Consider the following 24,435-nt stretch of genomic DNA (forward strand, 5'->3'; position numbering starts at 1 on the left):
GGTAGGTATGGGATTTTAGCAAGGGCTTGTTTCCCTCCGCGGTTCTTAAAAAAGCGGGAATGTTACTTGGAGTGGGTTGGGAGAGCTGGTCCTGTGCGTGGATGTGCTTCATCCCTGCTACCTCGATGGGGCATTTAGTGGGTTTGCACTAATTAACCTGAGACTTCAGCTGAAGTTATTTGTGGTCTTCGCGTGTTATTGCTGGAAGAAAAGTCTTAAGTATCGAAGGCAGCACTGATAATCTCTTGGTGCAGTATAACGGTGCAGGGTAAGAAACGAGTGCATAAGTCAGGAGCTTTGTTTGTGTTAAGCGATCTTGGGTGAAGCTTCTGCAATCGTTTCAGCTGTTCCATTGTCATGTTAAACTGGGAATGGTCCCTGCCATCGCTTACCGCTTGTTGCCGTGTGTCACCTCAGGGTAGCGCTGTTGCTGCTGAATTCTAGCTTGTTCAGCAGTAGCTTTGGAAAGGAAAGGACAATGTCTTGATTTTCCTTTTCTGAAATATTTAATTAGGCATCTACTTTTACTTGTTAATTCTTTCAAGTTGTAAGCTAGACCCTGCGGTGATGATACCACGATGTGATTCCGCGATGTTCTGGTTTATGCCGCAGTGAAATGCCAATTACTTGCTGGGAGTTTAATTATTCTGTTGTAACTCCTCAGTCTGGTATGTACCACTGCAGACAGACGTAGTGTGAAATACTAATAAAAATCTGTGACGTTGAACTTGTTTGGTAAGTTTGGGATTCCGCTTTTGTATTAGGCTGAGGGATTTTTTAAAGTTGTAGATATTCTCCTCTGGTGTTTCTGTTCATTTGATCCTGTAGGTAGGTTGTAACAGCCCTTGTCTGTGATCAGCCTATTTTGCTGGCCTTTGAATGGAAGAGATGCAGCATGGATGGTAAATCGTAATTAGGCTTTAACATAGTCCCCTCGTTAAGAAAGCTGGTTTGAACCCTTTGAAACATGTAAATCATAAACAATAACTAGCTTAAACTAGTACTCCTGATGTGAGTAGTAAAAGTTTATAGGCTTGCTTTAGGTGTGTGATCTTCAAATAGGCTTCAAAAAAATTGTGGTGATCAAAATGGTTCAACAAATGTTTTTCTTTTACAGTAGTGATAAGGGAGATATAGGAGATAAACATGGAAGTCGCCGTATTAAAGGTATGCTGTTTGTTATTTTTAATCTAAAGGATTGATGTCTGTGTCCATGTGACTGTCTTGGGGTCACATTTACAAAACAGAGGTTGCCTGTGTATTTCCATTCACCAGCATTTCTTTGCACTTGTGGAGTCTTATTTGGGTTATATATATTTTGTCGTTTGTTTTAGGTTTTATTTTATTGGTTTTGTTGTAAAATACATGAGTTGGTGTGTGAATTAACATGGGCAGGCGGCCAGAAAAACCACAAAACCACAGCTGAAATAAAGGGAGTAAATTTATTTAGTTGCCCGGCTAGCTGGAGGATCTGGGGCACACCCAGGTAGACACACAGGCTCAGCCCATCCCAGCAGGATTCATCAGGAGCCCTGTGAGCTCCCCTGTGCTTTTTATGATATCTGAGCTTTGAGAGCTATGATCTCCCTTTCTCTTAACATAGAGCTCAGCATGTCCATGAGAGTGCCTCCAGGCCTTTCCAAACACCTTTATTACCTATACACAGAAATTATTTTTCTCAAAACAGAGGACCAACAGCAGTAGGCATAATATATGGGATTTCCCACTCTGATGTTCTCCAGGCCTTGGCATTCTCAGCTGCAGGGTCACTTGACCTATTGTACCACCTTCCTCACCATTTTTACACTTCTAATTCCTCCTTCCCCGCAGTAGGGATGCAGCTGAAATCTAAAATGGAGGATGTGCAACACAGTGTTAACTAATGTGTACTATAGTACTAGATTATCCTGAATTTCATAGGAGATGATGGAAAATGCAGAATACAGCTGGGACAGATGACTGAGGGGATAGTCCCTGCTGCATGATGTCATGCTGAGCAATAAAAGCTGCAGGTATGTCTGTGCTCATCAAATGTGCCTGCCGAAGTCAGCAGCCCTGTGTGTGATGAATCTCTGTGTTCTGGAAATGGCCGAGCAGCTGCCAGTGGGGAGCAGTGAATGCACTGCTTGTGTTTCTTGGGTTGCACGTGCAGCTCTTGCTTTGCCTGGTCAGCTGTTAGTTTTCTCACCTCTGTCCTTCAGATTGTCTGGTCATCCTGCTGCAGGGATGTGATGAGGGAGCAGCTGTGTGGGGTTTAGCTGCCTACTGGGATTGAGGCACAACAGCTGGGGACCCATATCGGCTGGAGTACAGGAATGCGACAGTTTACCAAGGCTTAGCAGAAACCTGTCCCCCTGTCCTAAAGAAACTGGCTGCTATGCAGACACTCTGAGCACAAAGAAAAGCCCCTTGCTGAGGTTTATCATGTTTTTAGGGTTTTTTATATGAGTTTCCTGAGGACTTCATATGGAAGTAAAAAACTTTGTGTTCGCACTTTTTCCACTGTTTGGTTTAACCAACTTTTTAGATAAAGCTGCTCCCTTGTAGATCCCACATGGAGTTTGTTGCAGTGCTAAAGAAACTTTGAGGGCATTTCATGAACTAATGCTGTGAAAGTGAAAGATGTTTCACTTATAAACGTTCTGTATCTCAATGTCAGTTGCCATAATTTTGAAGGTGCTCTGTAAAAATCAAGTTTTATTTTTACATCTGCTGCTCAGATACTCTTAAAAGTCAGTAGTATTTATTCTCTGCTCCTTGGCCCAGGCTGAGGATCCAAGTTGCTTTTGGATTGCTGTGAAAGAATCTGTGCCCGGTGTAGTCGGAGAAACTGTATATGAAAACCTGAATGCTGAAATGGAACAGTTTTATAACTGCTATAAAGATGCAGATGAAGTAAAACAAAAGGAGATAAAAAAAGGCCAGGTAAGATCATTGCTCTACATAGAAATAATCTATTCTTTGAATCTGTTTGGTGGTGAAGTATCAAATATATGTTGTTTTCTTTTTTTTTAATTTTACACAGAAAAAACAGATAATAGAATCTCTCTGAGTTGTGTTTTCTCATCTGTAAGCCTTCCAACTGTAAGCTCTAAGGCTTGTGTTTTGCAAAGAAAATGGAAGACTGTGTAATAAATACTGTGCCCTTGCCTTTGAAAAGCCTTTGAGTGTAATTGGGGCCATGTGAAAGAACCTGCTGCCTTGTTCTTTGTCTCTGCTCAGGTTTATGTGGTTTTCAATGAGGAGCTGAAGTGCTGGTGCAGGGCTCTGGTGGAGTCAGTGTGGTGCCAGGCAGATGGTTACCAGCTCAGCTGTTTCCTTGTGGATTATGCCAAGTACTGCTATGTTCCGTCAGAGAGGTGTGTGTTTTTGTTACTGTCATGTATTTGTTAATACATCACGCATAATAAATTTGTTAGTAGATACAGCTGCTGTTAATATTTATTTAGTTAATGATTTGGTTTAATTGAGGTGTAGGTTGTGTCCACAAGAAGGTGCTAACCAAATGATACACTTCAAAGGACCTAAGTGCAGACCACTCCTTATTTTGTGATAAAGATGCTTTCTGTTTTAGGTTTTGCTTTTTTAAGTATTTAGAATAGAAATAATGTCAGTCTGTTGTGATTGAGATGTGTGATTGCCAGTTAAAACTTACCTTTATATTCTTCTTTAATAATTTGGTATATACTAAAAAAAATTATGGCCAGTGAATTTCAGGCACAAAAACCATCTATAGAAGCAGGGTTTCACTTGCTGCAACAGCTTTTGAGGTCTAAACAGAAATGTGTGGGGGTTTTCCCACTGCAGTTGACCAACTTGTTTACTAAGAGCTGACAGTTTGTCTTGTTGCGGTGCCAGAAAAAGGTGAGTTTTTCACAGGTTCTGAGTTCTTGATGAAATGAGTGTAAAACCTTGTGGTTTTAAAATCTTGAAAAATATGTTCTTGTGTTCTGGAGCAAGCTAGTCCAGGTCTTAAAGTTTGTTTCTCTGTTGAAATATGCACCTTGGAGCACAAGAAACTTCACCAAATTGGTTTTGGTAGTATGCCATAAAATTAGAACTTACTTAAAGTGTTCTAAAATAATGTTTTGACTGTTGATTTGTTGGAAAACAACTTGATAATGGGTTAAATCCCATGAAGATATTTAGAAGATGAATAGCAAGAAGACTTGAACCTGCAGTGGCAGAGGATCAGAAAGATTCCAGGTAACTAGGATGTGTATTGATACTAAATGAATAGAACTGCAGTCCTGTTCACCAGTTGGTCCTGATGGCAACTCTTAGAGTAAGTAGTTTCGAAGTGGGAGCCAGTGGGATCCAAACTCCTGGAAGAACTGTGTTGTCAAATTCAGGGTAACAAGAGGTGGCTTGTGAGGCTGGTGACTTCTGGAGAAGAAATTCTGCCCTGTAAAATGAGATAATTTCCACTTTGTTTTGCAGCGTACGAGTTTTACCAGGAGCATTTGCAAAGATCCCACACAGAGCAAAGAAGTGTCGGCTGCACTGCACAAAGCCACTGACACTGCGTATTGACTACTGTGAAAACACTGCCAAAATAGGGTAAGGAGAGCTAGTAAATACATTCTGTTGGTGCGTTTCTGAAATGTGAGGGTTCAGTGTAGAATTTTTTAGGAGGGATTATATTTCAAGGGGAAACCCACCGTATTCTCATAGTAAACATAGAACACAGAACTGCACCAGCTGCTAAGAGGAAAATGAACTCTCTTCCAGCTGAGAGGACAAAGCTCCCCAGGGAACTGGTGGAGTCACCAGCCCTGGAGGAATTTAAAAGATGCATAGATGTAGCACTAAGGGTCGTGGTTGAGTAGTGGCCTTGGCAATGCTGAGTTAGTGGGAGGACTTAATGATCCTGGGTTTTTTTTCAAACCTAAATGATTCTATGATTTCTTCATATTTTATATTGCGTGCAAACCATGATACCTTGACAAAACAGTGTCTTTTAATTTTGATCCATTCATGACATTGATGAGCTGGAACAATATCACCAAACTAAAGTAACGTGCTAAGTAATCAGATTCTGCTGATTTGTGTAGCTGTGCACTTCGTAAGAATTTGTGTGATATAGAGCTTTGTGCTTGTATAGAATTTTTTTTAAATTACCATTTTCATGTTTGATAATCTGGAAAAACTGGTTGTGTTTATTTTCCTAGACCAGCCAAAAGATGGGATACTGCTGCCATTCAGCATTTTCGAAAGCTTCTTGAAGGTGAATAGCGCTTCAGTTTTGGGAAAAATCAATTGTTAGGGAAATGTAGTACATGTGTGCAGGTTCATTATACTTGAGTATACTTAATTATATTTATAAATGCTGTTAGTTAAAAACAGTGAGAAAGGAACTGCCTAAGTATGGAGTGGCTAAGGCACAAGTACTTGTGGAGCTGTATTTTGAGTACTCTGGGCTTCCAAGCTGCGTAAGTTTTGGAAGTTAAATTGTGTTTAGGCTAGATTAGGCTAACTGAGGGAGCATTCATGTCACATTTGTTTTGAATGTTGGAACCATTCTGTGTATTCAGCATGAGACTCTGAATCAGCATCACTGCTGTCCTGCATTAGCACGTGCAGAGGTGCTTCAGGACTTGGATTGGCTGTGTTTGCCCAAAGGAAAAGCATAACAAAGCTGTACAGATGTGCAAGTACAACATGTTTCAAGGAAAGGAAATGTCACACTTGGAAAGCACATGCTGGTGCCCCAGACTGTCACAGCCCAAGAGAACTAAGTGTAGAACTAAGAGTGGTTTGTCTCAAGAGATTGTTAATCTGTTTCAGCTCTCAGTCCTCCTCCAAAGACTAAAGACAAGTTCCTTTTTGGAGCTTTTAAGTTTTTATTGTTAAATTCCTCATTTCACTTAGATGAAATAACAAGTGTTAAACGTTTTTAATTGTGATGCCTGTTTTTGTTGTCTCAGTACAAGTGAAGAATGCTGACAGTGTGATAGGGGTTTAATCTTTTTTCTTGTGTTCATTACTGTATTTAGAGGCTACCGAGGTTAAAGCCACAATACAGACAGTAGAAGATAAAGTGTTAGAGGTGTTTCTTTTTGTGACTGTAAAAGATGAAAAGGTAAGATACTTTTATATTGCCAACACTATTAGTGTAGTTTGCTATTAGTTTAAGACTGGAAAGCATGGCTTGCATGTTTTATTCAGATACAGTAGAAGCAAAATCATTAATTTATTAGGGGTTTTTATTACAATGCTGTTCATTGTAAACCTCTGGAGAAATTCCAAGAGGCAGAACTTGTATTTTGCTCTGCATTAACCTTTTTTCTTTTTCATTATTGACAAGCAAGTGAAATCCAGCCAGTATTTAAGTGGGTAACTCTGTGCATTATTTGGTATATGTCTTGTGGTATCATGTTTGCAAGATGTTTCAGTAAGGCAGCTGCATAATACTGTAAAGATAACTAAAATTTCACACTCTTACATACAGATGAGTCCTCAAGGAGCTGGAAAAAACATCCAGTCTAGTTCCACTTGCTAAAATGTGTAACTTGTGTGAAATCTCTGCTGTAGCTACTGTCAGACTTAAGCAGCTGTATGGTAGCTATAAGAAGTTTTAGGCCAAAGGATACTGCCTTTTTTTTCTGCCAGATTTTGATGTATGCTGAATCCAAAAGAAATAAAGAAGCTTCATTGGATCAGAGAGTTCTTTCAGGGCTCATAGAAACAGTTAATTCAGTACAGAATTTTGGCCAGAAACCTGGAACTCAGTAATTTTAACACCTGTTGAAAGAACATACATGAAGATAGGACTTTGCTTTTTTTAGAACTGATATTTGACAGAAAGCATTCACTGGTATTTCTTATGTCTGGGGTCCTGTTTGTTTGGATTTTGTTTGGGGTTTTTATCATATACAAAAGCACTGCTTTTGTTTAAAGCTTCAGATAAATTTTAAACAAATATGTGCTGGTGTAGCTTATTGCTTGTTGACACTGATCAAAAAAGATCTTGTTTGGGGTTTTTTTATAGATCTGTGTTAATGATGATCTGGTTGCAAAGCACTTTGCTCATTACAAGGAAGATGAAGGGACTGCAGGGAGTTCCTCAGATGTTTCTGACGATGAGGTGTCCTTAAATGCTGAGTGTGTTCCGGTGGAGTTTGTTGGTCCTACGTTTCTTGCCAGGCCAAAACGGCCCTTTGGGGAGGAGGTGTCACCACATCTTGGGCCAGGTGGGACCCACAGTTGGGGAGACAGTCCTACATGCAGCACTGTGTGTTTAGTTGGATGTGTGGAATGGGAATGTCCTGTCTTGGGTTGGATCCCAGTGACTGGGACACATGGTGTCCGTCTCTGGCTTTTTATGTGTTCAGATAATCAGAAACGGCTATCTCAATTTTATTTACCTTTTTAGGTCTTGCTGGTTGTAATTCTGTTCTTAAAGAGCCATCCCAAAGGTCACACACAGATCTAAATGACAATACTGTGCCTGTAAGTATTACATTTTGTAATGAATTGTGAAATGCAAGTTAACATAAACATACACAGGCCAGTTTAGGAGTGCTGTAGTCACCCAGCTTGTTATTTTTAGACAGTTTCCTGAAGCTTGTTTCATCAAAATTGTTGCCTTAGTCAAAGCAATTTTGAATTTGGAAAAGAATGCTTCAGAATATTTGGAGAATCCCACATGAGAAAAACACTTTCAACTTTGTGTTTTAAATATTACTTTTGAACAGTATTTTAGTGCTTAAAATGTGTTTCCTTTCTAGGTGGTCAGCATGGTGCCAGGTTTGCCTTCCAAGGAAGATAAAGCAGTTCAAACAGAGAGGTGTGGTGCAGTATGTTAAATATTCAGAATGATTCTGTCATCAGACAGTTGGGAGCTGTAGTGTGTTTGCAGTTACTGTTCTTAGGCCTCTAAAGGGCAGAGGGAAAGGGAAGCTTACATACATGTGCTTTTGGGGAAGGAGGGACTTAGAAGATGCTGATAGTTACCCTGGAAAAATACCATTTATTTCTGAACAGTAGCTTGACAACAGGGGTGTGGTGAGGAGGTATTTTTCTGCATGCTAAGTGTGTTAATTTGCTTTATTTTATTTTTAGTGTGATATACAAAGTTTTCAGATTTAATGAAATATGAGTGGGTCAATTTGTGCAGTGCTTTCACTGTGCTGCAGGTCAGTTGATGCATATGAAGTAAATCTCAGGAGTATTTCTTCTGTTAGTTTCTAACTGATGCAAAGATGAGTTGTTTTATGTTTTGGAACTTTAAGAAGCCCTTTTTTCTATAGTCCAATCTATTTTTCTTCTAATGTCAGGGAACTTAATTTTGAAAAAGATTCTGAAATATTATTTTCACGAAATTTTGCTTTCCCGGGGATGTGTTTTGATTGCTGCTTTTGTATTGAGGATTTTTCTCATTGGCATAGATATGTCAGAAATACTTCAAGTGAATTGTTTCATGACACTTGGGAAGTACTGGTGGTATTTATAAATTATGTTTTTCTTTTGAATTTATGTTGTTTTTAATATCTCTGTTTCTCAGGATTCCACAGTTCTTAAATTCCAGTTTCCTTCAGACACACACAGTTGAAGATGACCAACAGGTATTTCAAACATTAACTTTTATTTAACTTGTCTTGTGCTGCAAACATTTTGGTTTTGGTAGCCTTGGGTCTTTGTGGAAGGAAGTCAGGGGCTGACTGCTCCTGCATTGGCCTCTGCAGGCTAGAGCTGAGCCAGCTAGCCAAGTCGGGGATGCCTCCCGAATTTAAGAAAGGGCAAAAACACAGGGAAGGGAACAAAAAAACCCGTGAGAAACAGTCAATGCCAGAGTCAGAGGAGTAGAAGGAGCTCCATGCGGATGTTTCTGAAGGGATTGCAGACTGTGGAGGACCTGCATTGGAGCAGAGAAGAGAGAAGGAGCAGTGGAGAGAAGTTGCCATGTGCACTGTGACCACAGTCCCTGCCTCGTGCTGCTCCTTGTGGGACCGAGTGCCAGCTGTACATAGAGTGTCCCCTGCATGTCTTGAGGGGTTTAAGACAGTTAAGACCACCTTTCTTCCTTCAAGAATAGCAATAACAAGTTTTTATCTCACCCTTGTGAGATAAACCTATCAGTATGTACAAATAGTGTAACCTATAAGTATGTACAAATCATGTTTAAAATGAATTTAGAATTTGATTCATTTACATCAAAATGCCATTTTTTAAAATACAGTGACTGCTTCTGAATTTTGTGTAAGCTAAACCCCTTTTGTTAAGTATTGCCATTATAATCTATTTGTCTCATGGTTTCAGAGTTTACAAGATACTGGGAAAGAAAAAAACTTTGTGTTCCTGAGCAAGCAAATTAAACCATCATCAGTTTTGGAAACAGCACCACTTTTTGATGGTCTGAAAAAGGTAGAGGTGATGATACTGCATCTTATCTTTTAAGACAAGTTTCATACCTCAAATTACCATAGTAAATATTACAATAATACCTCAGTTTGATTGAGTAATGTTACAAGGTTGTTCATATGGTTGAATAAATGAAGCTTTGGAGAAATGCTGTAAGAATTTTACACATTTTTTTTCTGGTGTATTAGCTACTGCTACAAGTGGATTTGAATTTTAAAACAGTAATGTAATAGCTCAGCCCAGAAGATGGTTTTTCATACTGCCTGTTAAGGACATTTGTTATGTAATGGGTCAAAAGCTTTAAAATCACTTGTTGTTACACTTTGTCTTGTTTTGTTGGTGTTTAAGTACATGGATTTAGTGGGAAATTCTTTATTTCTGTTTCTGTAGGAACTTGCTTTGAACAAGTTTTCAGGCCCTACCTTCACCCAGTCCTACTGTTGGCCACCAGTCGCTGGGGGATGTGATGTCATTGTCATCTCCCATGAGGGAAATGATCCCTTATTATATATTCCACCAGTTCTTACACTTTTGCAGGAAAGTGACTACCAAGCCTTGCCAAACATGAATGGGGTATGTAAATATTGGACCAGAGAACCTGTTACTAGTCTGAATGTTTGGAATGTATGCATTAATGTCATCTCAGTGTATCTTCATGATGCCTGCCAGTTTCTGTAAGGCCTCTGCTTAGAGGCCTTGGATGGACTCTGTGCATGGGGCGAGTCCCAAACTTACTTTTAAAGCAAATCCCGAATAAGTGGTTCATGCCCTGGCACTTACGTACACTATGGAGCTTTGTTTCTGCATGAGTAGTATGTACTTACTAAAGTAAAATGGGTATTAGCTGTTCTAAATACTACAATGCATTTTCTAGCTTCTCTTAGATCAGAGAATTACTGAGGTTATAAGGGACCTCTGAAAATGGCCCAGTATGACCCTAGTAAGACAAGATTCTTAAGGTTCTGTACTTCTTTCTAACAAATGTTGTCAATTTTTGTACCTGTGTATGTAGCCACTAGCACTGATTTTATGTCCTGGATGGAAGAAGGCACAGCTTGTTTTTGACCTGCTGAAAACATACAGGAAGGGCTGCAGACACCTTCATCCAATGCTGATAACCCTTGGGCAGAACAAGGAAGCAGCCAGCCAAATGGAAATCCGAGGCTGTAAGAATACTTTATCATCTTAGTTGTGCCTGAAGGCAGTGTGGGCTGCCTTCATTGCAGGAGCATGTGAAAGAACAATTTCTCCTTCTCAGGTTCTCGGTTTATTTGTTTAAATGGTGGTTTACAATTTGCTGTTACACAAAGTACTGAGCATTTATTGTATCTAACTCAATAGCATACAGAGAGTGCTCCGCAGAGAAGCAGCATAGAAGTAATGAAAAAGCTGTTAGGAGACTTGCCCTGCTTAGATGTATATGCTTAAAACATTTAGGTGTGTTCTGGTTTGGTGCCTTTGTTTGATACCTGCATTTTCAAAAGTGGCTTTTGTTGTGCCAAGGGAATAAGAACTATGGATAGAACTATGAAGAATTGTGTAAAACTCCATTTCAGCAGTTGGTATTTTTTCATCCATCGTTCAGCTTTGAGCCTGGTGGGTGAATTCAGACCTTTAAGCAGCAGAGCTGTTGTGTAATTGCACCAGTGAAGATTGGTGTGGTTTTGTTTCTATGTGTAAATACGTGTACACACACAGCTATGTAAGTTCCTAAGCTACAATGTGTGCTTTATTCCACTGTTGAAACTGAACTTTCCTGAAATTGCTCTTGCATGTATTTATAAATATTTGCCTTCTGGCTATTTGGTTCTGAAGTTATTACCTCTACTTCCAGTACCTTACTGGAAAATGAGATGACATCCTGCTTTGTAAACTTACTAACCTTCAGACATTTCACTGGATTTCAAAATACCAGAGCCTCACCCACTCATGTCTTGGAAAACTTGCATGAGCAGAAAAATACAAATTCCCCAGTTTTGAGATTATGAACCTGAAGTGCAAATGTGACCCTTTTTAATAAAGCTGCCGTGTCCTTTGTTGTCACAGTAATACTCTTCCAAGTAGTAAGTTAATAGTAACAGTCTTTCCCTCCACCTTGTAGGTGAAATAGTAGTGACTACACCATACAACCTCCTGAGACTGCTGGAACATAACCCTCGGCTCTTGTGTAGGCTTTGCCATCTTGTTCTTGATGAGATTGAGGTGCTGTTCTCTGACACTTCTGAACAGGTAAATGCCTTGCACAGTCACTTGGCAAAATGCTGTTCCAGTTGTGCATGAGTCTGGAACAGTGGCAAACACTGAGAAAAAGAAAAAACTGGAAGTGGGTTTATTGTGAACCCCCTCTTTTTATTTTACTTTTTATTTTTGTATTTGGAAATTACAGTGTTGGCAGGTTGGCCTTGTCTTCTAGATACCACCTAGTTTTTGCTGAATGCCTCTGCCCTCTCAAATCTTTGTCTAGGCTTTTTATATTAGAGATTTCAACAGATCTTTTTCCTGAGATTTCCTTCTTCTCTGGACAGAATCCTGCATGCACATGTATATGCTGTCCTGTTGCTTTCTTTTGCTTCAGAAGTCATGCAAAGAATAGGATAAAGGTGTACATATTTGTGCACTTTTGAGGGGTGAAACTTGCAGTTTGCTGTGGTTGTGGCTTTGTGACTGGAAAAAACAGTGTTCTCAAACTGTGTGTTTTTTCTGGGCTGGCATGTGCTTGCTGGAATGTGATGAGAGAAAAAAAAAAATCACTTTTGTTCCTAGGTGTTTACTATACTGGATTGTTACAAGAAGGCCACTGCTCGGGCACAGGGGAATCTACCACATCAGATCATTTCTGTGGGAACTCAGTGGAATAAACACGTCACACCCTTGATAAAGGAGTTCATGAATGATCCTCACATTGTGATAACTGTTATTGAAGAAGCTGCCATCTTTGGAAATGTGCAACAGGTAAAACTTAGGAACTGTGTCACTGCTTGGGTATGTGGCTGCTGCTGGTTTATTGGAAGCAGGTGGTGCTGCATGCTGCCTCCCATTGTGAGCTGAACTTAGAAATCATGTGCAGGTGAGTCACTGAACAAGCTGGAGGTCTCTTACTTTCTTTCATTGGACTGAGATGAAGACAGTCCCTTGACTATTTTGTTGTTCGTGCAAATGAGTCTAAATTTGAGATGTGTTTGCAAACAGTACAGTTCTTGACCAGAATGGTTTTGCATTTGTTAGCTGTGGCTGGCAGAACTACAAGGTAAGGAGTGCAAAGGCAAATCAAGTAAAGCATTTGGTTTGTTGCTTTCACACAATACCAAACTCTTGACCTCAAATTTCTAGAAGGCCTATTACATGTTTGTTAGGTATCTTTTCACTTAGTTTCCAGTCAGTGTGGTATAGCCTGAGGAATAACACAAAATGGTTTAAGTTTGATTTGAATTACAGCATGTCTCAGCATGGCATCATTTGTGGACTTAAAGTGTTGGGAAATCTCCAAAAGTAGATACCCATAGCATGTAAGGAAACTGAAAACACACAAGTTTTTGTGAGAAGCCTTAATGATTGAGCAGAACTGAAAGTGATAATGTGTGGATGCATCAAGGTTAGGATTAGGAAGAATTATATAGTAAAATATGTATGGGTTATATGAATTACCAGCTCTCTGTTTTGTATTTGCTTTTAGATGGTGCAGCCCTGCATAAACAGCAACAGAACTGCTGAGTTACTCAAAATCCTGGATTTTACCCAGAAGAATCTTCAGAAAGTAGTGGTCTTCACTGACTCAGTAACTGAAGTAGAGATGATTCATAAGGTAAGAAAGTGTTTAAACTTATATAAGCAGGTTTTTGGTTTTTTTTTAATTCTAAAGTCATAACAAACTAAAATATCTTGGCTTCTGAGAATAAAGGAGGAATGTGAATTTGGAAGTTACTTATTCCTGCTAAAAGTAACCACAGACTATGACTTTCAGCAAATAGCTGACATAGATCATGTGATACTTAAAGGATTCATTTCTGATGTAAATATTGGTGCATGTGGAATGTTTATTCTTTGATGATTGTTAATGGAAGCAAATCTGGTTTGGGATTGTAACTTTGTAACACATTTCCCTTGGATTTTTGAGGGTTCAAGCATATCAAAACCAACCTTGCCACCACTTTAAAAAGTGCTTGTTGATGTTAAAGTAGGATTGAATCTGTTCATGGTAATTCTTGTTGGACAAGAATTCTCTGAACACCAACTTCAAATATTTTACATGGCCTATGAAAATATTTCAAGGGTTCACATGATGAAGAGTGCTTGTTCTGACAGACTGAAATGTGAATCTGCATGTTGTTAGATCATGCAATCAGAGAGAACACATTAATGAGGGGAAAAGCTTGACATTTTTATTTTCTTAAATGTCTGTCTAATGTATTAAAACATGAGAACATGAGCTTGTAGTTTTCTTTTTATACAGGAAATTAATGAACCTTATCTCCTTTAATACATTCTTTTTTCATATAAGCAACCTAAATTTCATTAATTCTTTCATTGTATCTCTACAGTAAGATGTGCTAAATTCTAGGAAGAGATGCTTCCTCTTAGATTTGATTGGAGCAAGTACTGCAGCATTGCAGGAATGTGTAACTTTTTACTTTGCCATGCAGGCCTTGAAGAGCAACTCAATAGTTTCCTTGAAAAAGCATAAAGAGAGCAAGTGTAATGCTGAGTGTGTCTTGGAGAGGTGGAGAAAAATGCACAGTTCTGGCACTCCTGCTGTGTTAGGTGAGGATTCTGTGTCTGGTTGGGATTGTATCTTAATGCAGAGCTGAGATCTGCACCAAGCACTTTCACTGGATCATCTCACCACTTCTACAGGGGCAGGTCCCTATGAACTCTTTCTGGTTCTCTGTTTACTTCTCAATGCTACAGCCCTTTGTTTTGTTTTTTTTCTTTTCTCCTGTTATTATTTTCCCTGCTTAGTTTAAGGAACTATGAATGTATTCAAAGATTTTCCATCGTTTTACAATTTTCTCTGCTACACAGGAGATACAAAGTCTGAAATAATTTCCAAACTACGAAGATTTATTGTAATAATTTTCTGTAAGTTCCATTAGAGTTGTTGTTCAATTTTTTTGCACTGACAAAGACCTTTATCCATTTTCAAACTCAGTTTGTTCTTTATTTTATATAAAAAACAAGAAGGTGGACTTACCTCTGCGCAGAGCTATGAGAACTCCTGCAGTATTTCAGCTGTTTCCTGTCTTACTCCTGTGGATTACTGAGTGGTGCTCAATTCTCTGTATTCTGTGGTGCTGACAGGAAATGGAGAATTCTGTGAGCTTGGCATGAAATGCTGTGTCTGCCATATGCTGATGAGATTTATTGAGAAATAAAAAGTCTTATAGGAATGTATTGGGGAAAATCCATCTTCATCTTCCAGTTGGGAGAAGGAAATCAGCTGTGCTGTGTTTGATGTGATGCTTCCCATGTTTGAATTACTGCAGTTACATATCTGTGTGAAACATGTGCTTAGTTTTAACAGATGACTGCCTGCACTCCTTGGGAATCACAGATGCAACTTGGGTGATCCATTTCAGTTTCCCATCTCCAGCAGTCTTCGGGCAGCGCCTGCAAAGCATGAGTGACAACTTCTGCCCTGGCATAAAGGTTTGGGTGAACCTTGACTGGGTGGTGCTATGCTGGGTCACTACTGGTGGATACATAAACATTTTCCTCAAATATTTCTCATTATTTCTAGGATTCTGCTGTAGATCAGGAAGATACAAAGGCAAAGTCAGTCATTCTGCTGACAGAGAACAGTTCCTGTCATGCACCTGAGGTTTTTTACTATTTAAAGCGTGCAGAAGCTGAAATTCCAGAGGAACTCTATGATTTGACTGCCAGGGTGCAGGAATTGGAGGAAGACGAGAAATTTTCAAGACCTTTGTGTGCTTCTCTTAAAACATTTGGGATTTGCAGGTAAGGAAGTATCAGTGTTTTGTGCCCTCAGTGATGATTGCTGCTGGTTCCTTGATGAATTTTCCTGTTGGGTTCTTTTATCGAAAACAGGTTTTGCTCCTGATTTTTTTTCTGTTGCCTGTTGTAAGTCACTTAACAGTAGTTTACAACTGAAAGCAAAGAGCTTTTTTCTAAACTTATTGTGTTTTTTTTTTTTAATGTAGGAACAGAAGAGAGTGTCCAGATCGTCATCAAATTAATTTATCAATAGACACAGCCCAGAATGTGGCAGCTGAAATGATAGAAACACCTGAACGTGTGACAGTAAGTTACAGTTTTCCTTGGGCTTGGGTACCAAGAGAAACAGGTCTTAAACAGCTACTTAGCATGTTACTTTTTTTTTTATTCCATTAACCCTACTGCAGTAGGATTAATGTACCCTCCCTTGCATAAATCAGTGTTCCAGATGTTCTTTGTGTTGTGTTCTGTAGGTAATTCTGAGTTTACCTCAGGTTTTTTTCCTGTTTTGAAGACTGACATTTTGTGGGAAGAGGACTTCTGTTATGTGTATTCATTACTTTTATAATTTGAGACTGTATATCAAAATTAACAAAGATTGCGGTTTATAGAAACTTACATTTCTTGTAGAGGAAACACAGAGTTACCTGTGGGAGTGAGGAGAAGTTGAAGTGGAAGGATTTTTTCTTAGCTGACACATTTGTGCAAACTTGCTGAAAATTGAGCATTTTCTGGCCTTGGGATTAGAGAATGTATTTTCATTTATAGTATGCCCAAGAAATTGGGAGCTTTTCTCTTGTAGGTAGAACATTTGAGTTATTTCCTTCAAAAATATCAGTGCTTTGGAAGATTTTTGCTATAGGGTGCTGTTTTAGGTAAACTTCTTTTTAGTAGTTCCACATCCATGAAACCTTCATGGCTATAAGGTTGACTTGCTCCAGTGATTCTTCATATCCCAGTAAGAGTTTGTGTCTCCAGCTCCCTTTGCGAGTTGGGCTTTATCTGAGGTGCTCTCAAAGCAGCATTTTACACATTGGTGTGCACAGCTGTGTGTTTGTAGTCTTTGATTTAAGTCCTTTTGGTGCAAAAAAGCAGTCAGTTCTCCCTGTAAGGCTGGGGAGCATTCACAGTAGAGCTGGAGTGGTGCAGAATGTGTGAGTGGTTAATATCATCGGCAAAACTCACTGGTGTTCACTGAGGTAGTATATCATCACCTGACACCCAGCAGCTCCTGTTCCATACATTACTGTCCACTGCTGACTGAACTACGACCAGTTAGGATTGAGAATAATAACAGCAACTCATTGTTTTCTGAACTGTGTGTGTACAACATCTGTCACCTTTTGGGGCTGGAAAGAGGTGTGTGATCTGTATATGAAGACTTAAATTTCATTGGTTTGAGAAATCATCCACCCCTCCTTTCTGCTGATGTATTTGATCCTTTCAGATCCTGCCTCTCTTCATTGTACATGCAACAAAGTACTTTGGTCGAATAGTCAGGAAACAAAATGACCAGTATACAGCTCTTGCTAAAGAAATGAATGATTACTTCAAGGTACCAGGACATAGGATTTCTGTGAACACTGTGGAGAAGTCAGTGTTCTATGGGTTACGTGAGGGAGCCATTTGCCACAGGTAAAATTTTGTTGGCTTTTTACTTGATTCATGTGCATGTATTTATACAAAGACTTTTAAAACCTTGACTACTGGGTAGAGAAAAAGTCCTCAAAAGCAGCAAAAAAAACCACTGCTTGCCAATAATGCTTTAAAAAAGCTCTTGCCTACTCTGAGCTCATGGATGGCTAACAAGATGGTTCCCCACACATGCACTTGGTTACAGAGTGGGCTGGGGGAATATCAGTTTTAAAATGAGAGCAGTTAAAAAAAATGTCCTGCACACCTGGTTACATAAGCAATAATTCTGTGTTTCTTTTCCTGCTATGTGAAGGATTCAGGTGGTAGAGACTCCAGGAAAAGATGAAGAAAATGCTTATAAGGTCACAATTAAATACATAGACGAAGGCAGGACAAGTCAAGTGAATAGTGATCAGCTGCTTCACTTACCTGTGAAGTTTCAGAGTCTGCCACCTCAGGCTGTGGAAATTATAGTTTGTAGAGTAAAACCCATAGATAATGAAGTTGAATGGAATCCAAAGGTAATAAGCTGGTTTTGCATGGTATTTCCTTTACATTCTTTACCTTCTCTTTCTGTTTTCTGCAGGAAAACAGATACAAACTGTAAACTTGGATACCAAACTGCATTGCTTACTAGTATTGACACTACCTGCAATTGGGGCAGGTTCTAAGAAGGCCAATTTTCTTTTTTTATTTTTCTATGAAATAATACAGGGGAGTTAATGGGATTTTTTTTTCTTCTGATTTAAATGTCTTTCTTTTAGACTGGATTCTCACTACTTTGGATTCTGGGGGAGGAACAGGGGATGTGTAGCTTCTCTGAATTGATCTGTGTTTGAGTGATCTTTCATTATCCTTGAAGGCTTGTACTGTTCTAACTTAGAGTTCAGTTAAAGTGTTCCACTGGTTTACTCAAAACTGTATTTGTTGAATACCCTTTTCATTGTTAAGCTAAGAAGATGTTGTTTCATTGTAGTTAAAGTGACTGTAAAGCTGGGTTGGTATCCACACATCTCAAGTGCAGTGATAACTTGTTTTTCCTAGGTGACTGATCACATCAATCACAAAATTAAAGGAAAAGTTCATCATGCAAAAGTGGTGCAAACCTTGGGAAAGACAGTTTGGGTTGACCCAATGGTAGGTATAGAATGGCAGTGCGGGGAAGTCTCATTATATCTGCATATGGTCCCAGACTATTCCACAAAGTTAGTAAAAAAAAGTGTATTTGGGAGGTACTGGTGTCTGTCTTGTGAAATCAGTTCTGCAGTTTGTTACATTCTGCTGAAAGAATGAAACTTGGATCCTGGAAGATGGTGTGCTGATATCCAGCAACTCTTAAAGTAGACTTAATTTATTTTGTTTATAAATTCTTAATTCTACTCTTACAGCCCTTACACTAGTTTGCAGTTGGTTTTAATCTATATTTTTCTGCAAATAAAAAAAGAAGTTAAAACTTTGCTCCTCCTTCATTTCATTGATCAGAACAGGAAAAAATGGCTGCTCTTGTTCTTGGAGTTTTCTTGCTTTACAGTTTCACATCCATTAGCATCAGCAGAATCCTTGATTTTGTGGAGTGAGTCAAGTGAAAAATGGATTGGAAAGAGAAAATGATCTGGAAGTCATTCTTCTCAGTTCCCATGTGGTGTAGTTCAACCTTTCACCAGTTTCTAGGCTTTGGGGTTTTTATTGTGTCCCCCACCCTCTGAGCTGTTCTCAGGATGTCTGGGACTCAGTTCTTTACTGCATGAGGTCTGTTAGGGCACACAGCTAGATACTTGAGCCATTATCACCTCTTGAACATGGGGAAGTTCCTGTCTGAAAATCAGGAAAACCAAATTGCCTGCAGGCATAAGTCAGTAGGGCTATGTTTGAAGTCTGACTAAAAGAGCAGCTTTGAGTTGGAGCTGTGCTTTCCCTTTATTATGTTGTGTAATTCAAGGTTGGGGTTACCCATCTTCCCACGATGAGGATGTGGATCAATGAGTACAACATTCGGTCTGAGATTCTGTCAACGGGTTTGGGAACTGACAATCCTGAACATGTAGGAGAAATTCAGAAGCTGTGCACACAGATACCAGCTGTGGATCATGGACAGAGCTTGGAGCCTTTGTAAGTGTTACCAAATTTTTTTTCAGCATATGCTTTATTAAGAGAAAAGCTGTATGTAACTGAATATTAATAATATCACTGACAGCGATGTTCATTTAAATGCAGGAACAGTTGTGTTTGTAATGTGTCTACCTCCCATTAACTACTCTTTAGCCCCATAACACCAAGGAAAAGAAAATTCTAATTCTAGAAAATACTAACCTAGAATTTGATGCAGACAGGCAAGTTATTATCTTGCCTAACTCTGTAACTCCTAACTTACTAACTCTGTAGTTAGTATCGAGTCTGAATTGAGATTCTGTCTCCAATTTATGATGTTCAGTAGCTGGTTTGGATGCTTACCAGTCAGTCAGTATCTGGTATCTCAGGCACAACCTGTTTGCATTTATTTCTTTCTCCTGGGAAAGGAAGTTTGGGATCTCCATGTCATTGCCAAAGCATGTAATGCTAGGGAGCAGACAACGTTACTGTGATGCTGTATGCTGACATGTGTGTAATGCAACTGCTTGGATCATTTTTTTACAGACCTGCTAAGCCTGAGACTACGGTTGGAAAATTGGGAAATTCAATACAGACTTCGTTAATAAGGTACACATTGAAGTAGGGGAAGGCAAAGTAAGGTGAAGCTGACTGTCATTTGTGAGTTTAGTTCTAAAACTGCTTTGTCCTGTGTTCAGAAGCCCAAAAGAGGACACAGCTGATCTAGAGGAAGTGTCCAGTCCACAGGATCCATCAATACAGGAAAATTCTGCTGAAAGCTGTAACAGTCCTGTGACTCCTACAAGCAGTAAGTCTTCAATCCTTTCCACAAGTTTTCAAACGTGAATTCAAGTTAGGTGCTTGATACCAACCTAACAGTTATGCTGGCAGCTGCACACTGCTCTGGATACACAGAGCAGCACCATGTGGCTGCTGTTTGCAGTCAGCCAGAGCTGCCTTCCAGTGAGCAGTCAGGAGATGCTGGGAGGGTGACTCTTGCTGCTGTAACTGTGTGGCTGTCTGGGGAATGCTTTGTCCTTGAGACACTTGGAATTCCTTGGCTCTGAGTGGAACGTGTGAGCAGGACATCTCTGCTGTAGAGGGGACAAGAGCTCTGCTGTCCAAGGCCACAGGATTGAAGGGAGTTGAAATCTGTTGAAATAAAGTTGTTCTCAGGGTAATTTTTTCCCAAGACTGAGAATGGCAGAAAATGGTGCTTCCTCCCCCTTCCCACCCCCTCATTTCTTTTTCATCTAATCTCAAGGATGTGTTTACGGTTCTGTCAGTAGAGGCTTAGAAATGCTTAGGCATAGCAGGGGGACAGGATTACCTGCTAGCAGCTGACAAATGAGTGGAAGGTAAAAAAGTTCCAGCAGATAAAAAGGCTGGAGTGCTTATTGTAGAAGGCTTTTTTCCCTGTTAATAGTCACACTAATGCCATATTTTGAGCTGTGGTGTTGACACCTCTATCAATCATTTCATTCCTGAAACTCCCCACTAAATTCCCAAAATTAAGTTTCAGGTGTCAAATAATGTTTTGAAACTGGAGAAAACCTTTACCTGACCTGGAAAATAGCATGTTTGGTTAGGTTTTTTTAAATCTTCTAACACCAACTATAGTATTTTTGATAATAAAATTTTTGTTGAATTATTAACTTTATGAAATCGTTCAGGATAGGAAGTACACAATATAAAAGACAAAGACAGTAATTTGGTTGCTAGCAAGCTATTTTTGTGATGATATAGGGAAATTCTGGGAATACCTGGTTTTTGTAGTATAGGGAAATATAAAAGATGTTTCTGGATATTTCTTTTCAGATGGTGTAGTTCAAACAAAAGAAGCAGAAGACTCTACTGTGCATCAGCAGAAGGGGTAAGGAAATAGTGATTCATTCCCATCTTGCGCTGGTGTCAGGTCTGCACGGCCCAGGCCCCTTGGCTGAGTTGTGACTTCATGGGCAAATTCTGGCTCTGTGTGAGACAGCTTGGCTAAACCTCAGTGCTTTTCTGCTTTGGAAAATACCTATTAAATGAATTTTCTTTCAGCTGTCATCCATCAATCAAGTGGTTTCAAGATGATGTGAGTGTGACACTGAAGGTACAAATACTGAGAGCAACTGACTGTAGATGTGAGTTCTGTAGAGAAAAGGTGATTTTCAGGTAGGTTTAAGAAACTTCAGTATAATCAGAAAAATGTCTTTGTTTGGATTTAGTGTTTTTAAACTTACTGTATATTGCAGTGCTTATTCAGAAGGCAAACTTTATGTGGCTGACCTGGAGCTGTATCAGTCAGTAATTGCAGAGAAGTCCACATGTGTGATTAAGGATACAGAGGCTGTGATTTTATTGGTAAAAGAGAAGAAAGGAACATGGTGCAAATTACTGAAGAACAAGGTGAAGTGAAAAATGAGAGTTACTGAATGTTGTGAACGTGTTTGCTGTGCGTCACAGCAGGTATTTCAAACTCTCTTTTTGTCAACAGAATGTTCATGTGTCCTTAGATTTTGAAAGCTGGGAAGAGTCTGAAGATGAAAGGCCTTTTACAGTTGGTAAGAATTGTATGAATCTGTGTTTATAACACAAAATTATCAGCATCCTCTCTTTGCATTGCCTTTATCTGAAATACTCATTTATTCCAGCAGGTTGCTCAAATTCTCTGAAAAGAGCTGAGGGGACCTCTAGAGCAAACTAGAGGCAGCAGGGCACTGTTCTGTCAACTCAGCACAGTCTAAGGGCACATAGAAGTAGTTCTGAGTGTTTCGGTCTAGTTTGTAGTCAAAAGCATTTGGGGCTTGCTGGGTTGGGTCATTGAATAGTACCATGTATTTGTTCCTGGTTTATAAATGTTACACCTTACTAATCACTTGCAGGTTCTGGAAAACTGAACTACCCTCCTGCAGGATCTGAGGAGTGGTTTGAGTCCTCAGAAGACAGTGATACAGAAAGTGATGAGTAACTCGGAGAGAAATTCCTTTCCCCTCTCATAAGAATTGTATTATTGTTAATTAAACAATTGATGCAATTGTTGATAGTTGATGTAATTGCGGCTTGTTCATGTAATTGTTAATTAAAAAATTAGCACCTTTAGAACCAGACTGCAACTGTGCTTAATTACAACCTTCACCTGAGAAGAGGTACTGGCAAAGCAGTACCTGGTGTAAAAACACTTACGAGCTGCTGTAATCTGTTTTTGGTCTTTCGTTGCATCCTGATTACAACAGAAATTACCTACTTGAAAAAACCAGCTGTGGAGCAGATGTTTGCCTTCTCTTGGTTCTGTTCTTCTTTGATTTGTTTAATACCTCAATATAATGTAAGGTGTTTGGAGGTTTTTTTTTGGGGGGCTGGTAGATCAGTCTTCTGTGTGTTATTTAAGAGGTATAAGTTACTTCTAGTTTTTGTTCAAAAAAACAAGACCTCCTCTGTGAAGCAGAAGCAAAAAGTGGGTTTAGCCATACATACATGGATGCAAAGTACCAGTCTATAAAGAACAGTGTATAAAATAGCACCAGTATGTCCAAGAATGTTCATCTGGCCTCAAGCAATTTTTGATCAATGTTCTCATGAGGAAGAGCTTTCCTGGGGCTTGCATAAGTGCAGTTGCATTTTGGAACATATGTGAGCTTTTAATATTGTCCTGTACTAAGGAATTCAGTGAAATAATTTTCCTGTGTTTGGAAGCCTTCCGTAATGAGGGCACCCTGATGTCAGTGGGAGGGAATGAGAGGGTAGAGGAGCAGGTGAGAGAAAGGGGTGCTATGCAGTGTGTGTCAGAAAAGGGAGGTTATAGCCCCAAAATGCCTGACAGTTCATAGGAGGGAGAGGTGAAAAAACATAAAACTAAGGTTTCTCATTTTTATATATATTTATGCATATTAAAATAGCCCCCTATTCGTTATTATATATGTGGGTTTAAAATAGCCAACGCTTCTTAGATCCATCGGGTTTGAAAGTACAAATACAACTTTTGTACATACACATTAACAAAAAACTACTTGAAAGTGCAAGAAGAAAAGATCCTTCTGTGGTAATTAAAGAACCTTCGCAGCGTTTTTGTGGAATTTTTTCTAAGCGCGTCCCCTACGCCCTAAGCGTCAGATGTCTCAAAGGTGGTGCTGCCGCCCTGTGGTGCTGTCCGGTACTGCGGCGGTTCCCGCAGCGCTGCTGCTGCCGGGCCGGGCCGGGCCGGGCGGGGTTCCGGACCCTGGGGTACGGCCTGGCTCGGGGGTGCCGGCCCAGGGGCACGGCCTTCGCGGCTCCGGCCCTGGGGCAGGGGACGGCACGGCCTTCGGGGCTCCGGCCCTGGGGCAGGGGACGGCACGGCCTTCGGGGCTCCGGGCACCACGCAGTCCTCGGGCGGGGCAGGGACCTCAGTCACCCCGGGCCGCGTCCACGTGTCGCCGGCGCTCCCTGAGCCTCTCCTGCTCCAGCCCTGTGTCCTGAGCCGCCCCAGCCCTGTCGCGACAGCGGCATGTCGCCGCTCGCGTTGCCCGGTCCCGGCCGGCGCTGTCCCTTCTGCCCGCGGAGTGCCTGCATGGCCCCGTCCGGACGGCCCCGCCTCGGGCTCCCGGGGCTCATCTCGCCCAGCACAGTGCTGCCAAGTGCCTCCCGTGCCCCCCACGTCCCACTCTGCACCCTCCAGGGCTGTCGGTATTGCCTGACGCGTCTGCTCCAGGGATCAGCCACCGGCACCCCACTCGCGCAGAGCTGCTGACCCCGAAGCTTACCAAGCAGGGGAATTTATTTGCCTGCATGGTCCCATGGCACACTTGTATGTCACTGATAGCACACACCTTTCCTAGTGTCTTTACAAATAATTGGATGGGCGAAGGTATGGGTGTTAACGTCTTTGGGTCTTAATGTCTCCACTGACTTTGGGCATCGAGTTTGTTATTGGGCCCAGACAGTTTGGCTCCTGAGGTAGATAAGGGGGTCTGTACAAGCCTGAACTTCTGAACTTTGGGGTAGAACAGTAGGTTCAAGGGGGGATATGGGATAGGCAGTTCGGGAAGGCTGTACCTTCCTAGTATCCTCGGCCAGCAGGGGAAAGGAAGAGAACAGCATGCAGCCGGGAGTTTGGGATAAAGGAAGGCACTGTCCTCCAAAACCAAGACAGAGGAAATGTCTTCCTTTATTTGAAAAAAAGTTGAAGAAAAAAGTCTGTTTCCTTTTTGGAAGTAAACTGGCGTTTGTGGATTTTCCTGACATCACCAAGCCCCAACCTTTTCAAGGTTCCCAGTTCCCTGCTTGGTACATCCCGGTTCCCCCTCTAAGAGCTCTCACATTCCCCACAGCTGACCCGTGCTCCCCACTAAGCCGGTCCCGACATCGCCACGGTCCCTGCCAGCACACGCAAGGCCTCCTGTCCTGACACAGCCACCAGAGCCTGGGCTGGCC

General features: G+C 40.6%; 1 protein-coding gene across 1 annotated transcript; it reads left to right on the plus strand.

Annotated features, from left to right (window-relative positions):
• Window positions 1-1,146: 1,146 nt before the first annotated feature.
• TDRD12 (tudor domain containing 12) lies at window positions 1,147-21,994 on the plus strand. The gene is made up of 31 exons (XM_030956223.1): window positions 1,147-1,167; window positions 2,767-2,925; window positions 3,223-3,359; window positions 4,441-4,560; window positions 5,172-5,227; window positions 5,997-6,082; window positions 6,992-7,193; window positions 7,376-7,452; window positions 7,731-7,789; window positions 8,507-8,567; window positions 9,262-9,366; window positions 9,754-9,936; window positions 10,376-10,529; window positions 11,465-11,592; window positions 12,127-12,315; window positions 13,037-13,165; window positions 14,004-14,121; window positions 14,873-15,006; window positions 15,098-15,318; window positions 15,522-15,621; window positions 16,763-16,950; window positions 17,264-17,471; window positions 17,995-18,087; window positions 18,890-19,059; window positions 19,585-19,647; window positions 19,737-19,846; window positions 20,857-20,911; window positions 21,085-21,198; window positions 21,279-21,432; window positions 21,521-21,587; window positions 21,909-21,994. The coding sequence occupies exons 1-31, from the start codon at window positions 1,147-1,149 to the stop codon at window positions 21,992-21,994; spliced, it is 3,747 nt and encodes a 1,248-aa protein (XP_030812083.1).
• The last annotated feature ends 2,441 nt before the right edge of the window (window positions 21,995-24,435 follow it).

The sequence above is a fragment of the Camarhynchus parvulus genome, chromosome 11, assembly GCF_901933205.1.
Source record: "Camarhynchus parvulus chromosome 11, STF_HiC, whole genome shotgun sequence".
NCBI classification, from domain to species: Eukaryota; Metazoa; Chordata; class Aves; order Passeriformes; family Thraupidae; genus Camarhynchus; species Camarhynchus parvulus.

What these genes read in the sequence shown, in the direction of transcription:
- TDRD12 (XM_030956223.1), top strand. Translation starts at nt 1,147, where the DNA reads ATGGAAGTCGCCGTATTAAAG. An exon ending in ACTTCTGCCCTGGCATAAAG is followed by an intron (nt 15,007 to 15,097) that starts GTTTGGGTGAAC and finishes CATTATTTCTAG; the next exon opens with GATTCTGCTGTAGATCAGGA. An exon ending in GCAAATTACTGAAGAACAAG is followed by an intron (nt 21,433 to 21,520) that starts GTGAAGTGAAAA and finishes TTTTGTCAACAG; the next exon opens with AATGTTCATGTGTCCTTAGA.